At 44.9% G+C, this 2,064-nt stretch overlaps 1 protein-coding gene across 1 annotated transcript in view; it reads left to right on the forward strand.

Moving 5' to 3' along the window:
- Positions 1-2,064, forward strand: part of fer (fer (fps/fes related) tyrosine kinase) — a 47,828-nt gene that overhangs the window by 12,176 nt on the left and 33,588 nt on the right. The window contains exons 13-15 of the mRNA XM_020622475.1: positions 1,414-1,536; positions 1,624-1,680; positions 1,792-1,910. Of these exons, the coding sequence (XP_020478131.1) occupies positions 1,414-1,536; positions 1,624-1,680; positions 1,792-1,910 (299 nt within the window). The remainder of the gene's footprint in view (positions 1-1,413; positions 1,537-1,623; positions 1,681-1,791; positions 1,911-2,064) is intronic.

The following is a 2,064-nucleotide window of genomic DNA, read 5'->3' on the forward strand; positions in this document are numbered from 1 at the left end:
GTAGAAGTTGCTGAGGATCCTAGGTGACATGCCAAACTTCCTCAGCCTCCTCAGGAAGTACAGCTGCCGTTGGGCCTTCTTGACCAGCTGTGTGGTGTTAAGTGTCCAAGTGAGGTCCTCACTGATGTGGACACCCAGGTATTTGAAGCTGCTCACCCTCTCCACTTCGAGCCCCCGTATGAACAGTGACCGATGAGATCTCCTCTCCTTCCTCATGTCCACTATCATCTCCTTCGTAAAATAATGAGAGCCTTGCTACGGTCGCGTTGCTTTCCTGTCATCTCAGCCATTTGGTGGTGATCCAAGCTGTTTTCCAGGCTCTTATTCTCATCTTCATCTTCATGTTCTGATAAAATCAGACATGTTTAATATTATCATAAGTCTTTAGTCTTGGCTCATGCAAATAGTGACGTGAACATCATAAACAACCAGCAGTAAATACATGTGTGGGTAAATATGATGGAGACTCTGGTGACTGAGCCCTGAAGGCAAGGTTCTGTTGGACCAGAAACTGGTGGAATGACCAAGAGTGTCTGTGTGATATGTCATTCAATTTGTGCTGTGACAGAGTGGAGAAAGAGAAAAGGTGGACAGACCTTGCTGTCCCCTTTCAGTCAACCAGGGTTGTGTCCATGTTCTGCTGTGTCTTCTCTTCTTTTCTGTTTTTTCCCCCCCCAAGCAAAACACTGCACACACACAAGTGCAGCTGTAGCCAGACACAGGAGCACACGGGAAGTTGTCTCCAGAGAAATCTAATTGCAGTTTTGCAAATATTGACCCTGTGACTAAAACCTCCGTGACTAATGAAGCACTGCCTTTAGATGTGAGAGGGTGTCTTGTTTGAGTCTCAGCATGGTCTTCTAGCTCTAAAGGCCAGCTTAAAACAACCACAACTATGTTCTTAAGTTTCTTAGCTAGGAAGTGACTTGTGGTTCAGGCTTGTAATTATACAATTATTGATTACAGATGTCATCTTGGATCTGAAACTCAAGTTTTAATTAGTTTAGCAGCAATTGTCTGGAAATTCTTTAGATTGTATTCTTTAATTAAAGACTGCTAAGGGGCCTGTTGACTCTCATGTCCTGCACACACTACTAATCGTGAGCCATGAGTTTGCTGCGTTACATGAACATGACATAGGCTCCTGCCAAAAAAGTTTCTAAAAATATCAGGTTGACTGTCATAAACCAGTGTAGTGTAAGACAAAGGTCAGCTCCTCAGTTGTGTCTGAGGATAAAGAGCGTAGCCCTGCCTTCCGATCATTGTCATCTTAAAACATGAAAGTTTCTCAGCTCGTAGAGAGTTTATTAAAACTTTTTCTATAATGCAGTCTACTTTTAATGAAGAAATGTTCCAAATGAAGCTGTGCACTGTAAAAACTGACATGATAAACCCTCTCTCTCTCTCTGGTAGAGTCAGTACCGTTTTGAAGGGACGGGTTTCGCCACCATCCCGCAGCTCATCGAGCACCATTTCTCCACCAAACAGGTCATCACTAAGAAGTCTGGAGTCGTGCTGCTCAACCCCGTCATCAAGGCAAACACTCGTTTGTGTCTCTACGTGCATGTTTACATTAACAGATATGTACAGTCTGAGTTTTTTTGTGTGTGTGTGTGTGTGCAGGATAAGAAGTGGATCCTGAACCATGAGGACGTGGTCCTCGGAGAGCTGCTGGGAAAGGTGACCTGACGCCCACCGCTACACAGTCCTGTTTTCAGCTTTTAGTTCTAGTCTCTAACACCCCATGTCTGTCTGTCCCTCCATGTCCTATCATGCCCTGCTGTTGGCCAGGGTAACTTTGGGGAGGTGTTTAAAGGGACGCTGCAGCGTGACAAAATGCTGGTAGCTGTCAAAACATGTAAAGAAGATTTACCTCCAGAGCTGAAGGTCCGCTTCCTGTCTGAGGCCAGGTCAGTGTGTCACATTACATAAAAAATTAATAAATGGAAACATGCGAAAATTAGGTAACTTTATTTTTCAGTTATTCATTCATTCATTCATTTTCTACCGCTTGTCCCTGAACGGGGTCACGGGGGGGGGGGGCCGGGGCCACACCGCCCCACT

Source organism: Monopterus albus, unplaced genomic scaffold (assembly GCF_001952655.1).
Source record: "Monopterus albus unplaced genomic scaffold, M_albus_1.0 scaffold281.1, whole genome shotgun sequence".
Classification (NCBI taxonomy): domain Eukaryota; kingdom Metazoa; phylum Chordata; class Actinopteri; order Synbranchiformes; family Synbranchidae; genus Monopterus; species Monopterus albus.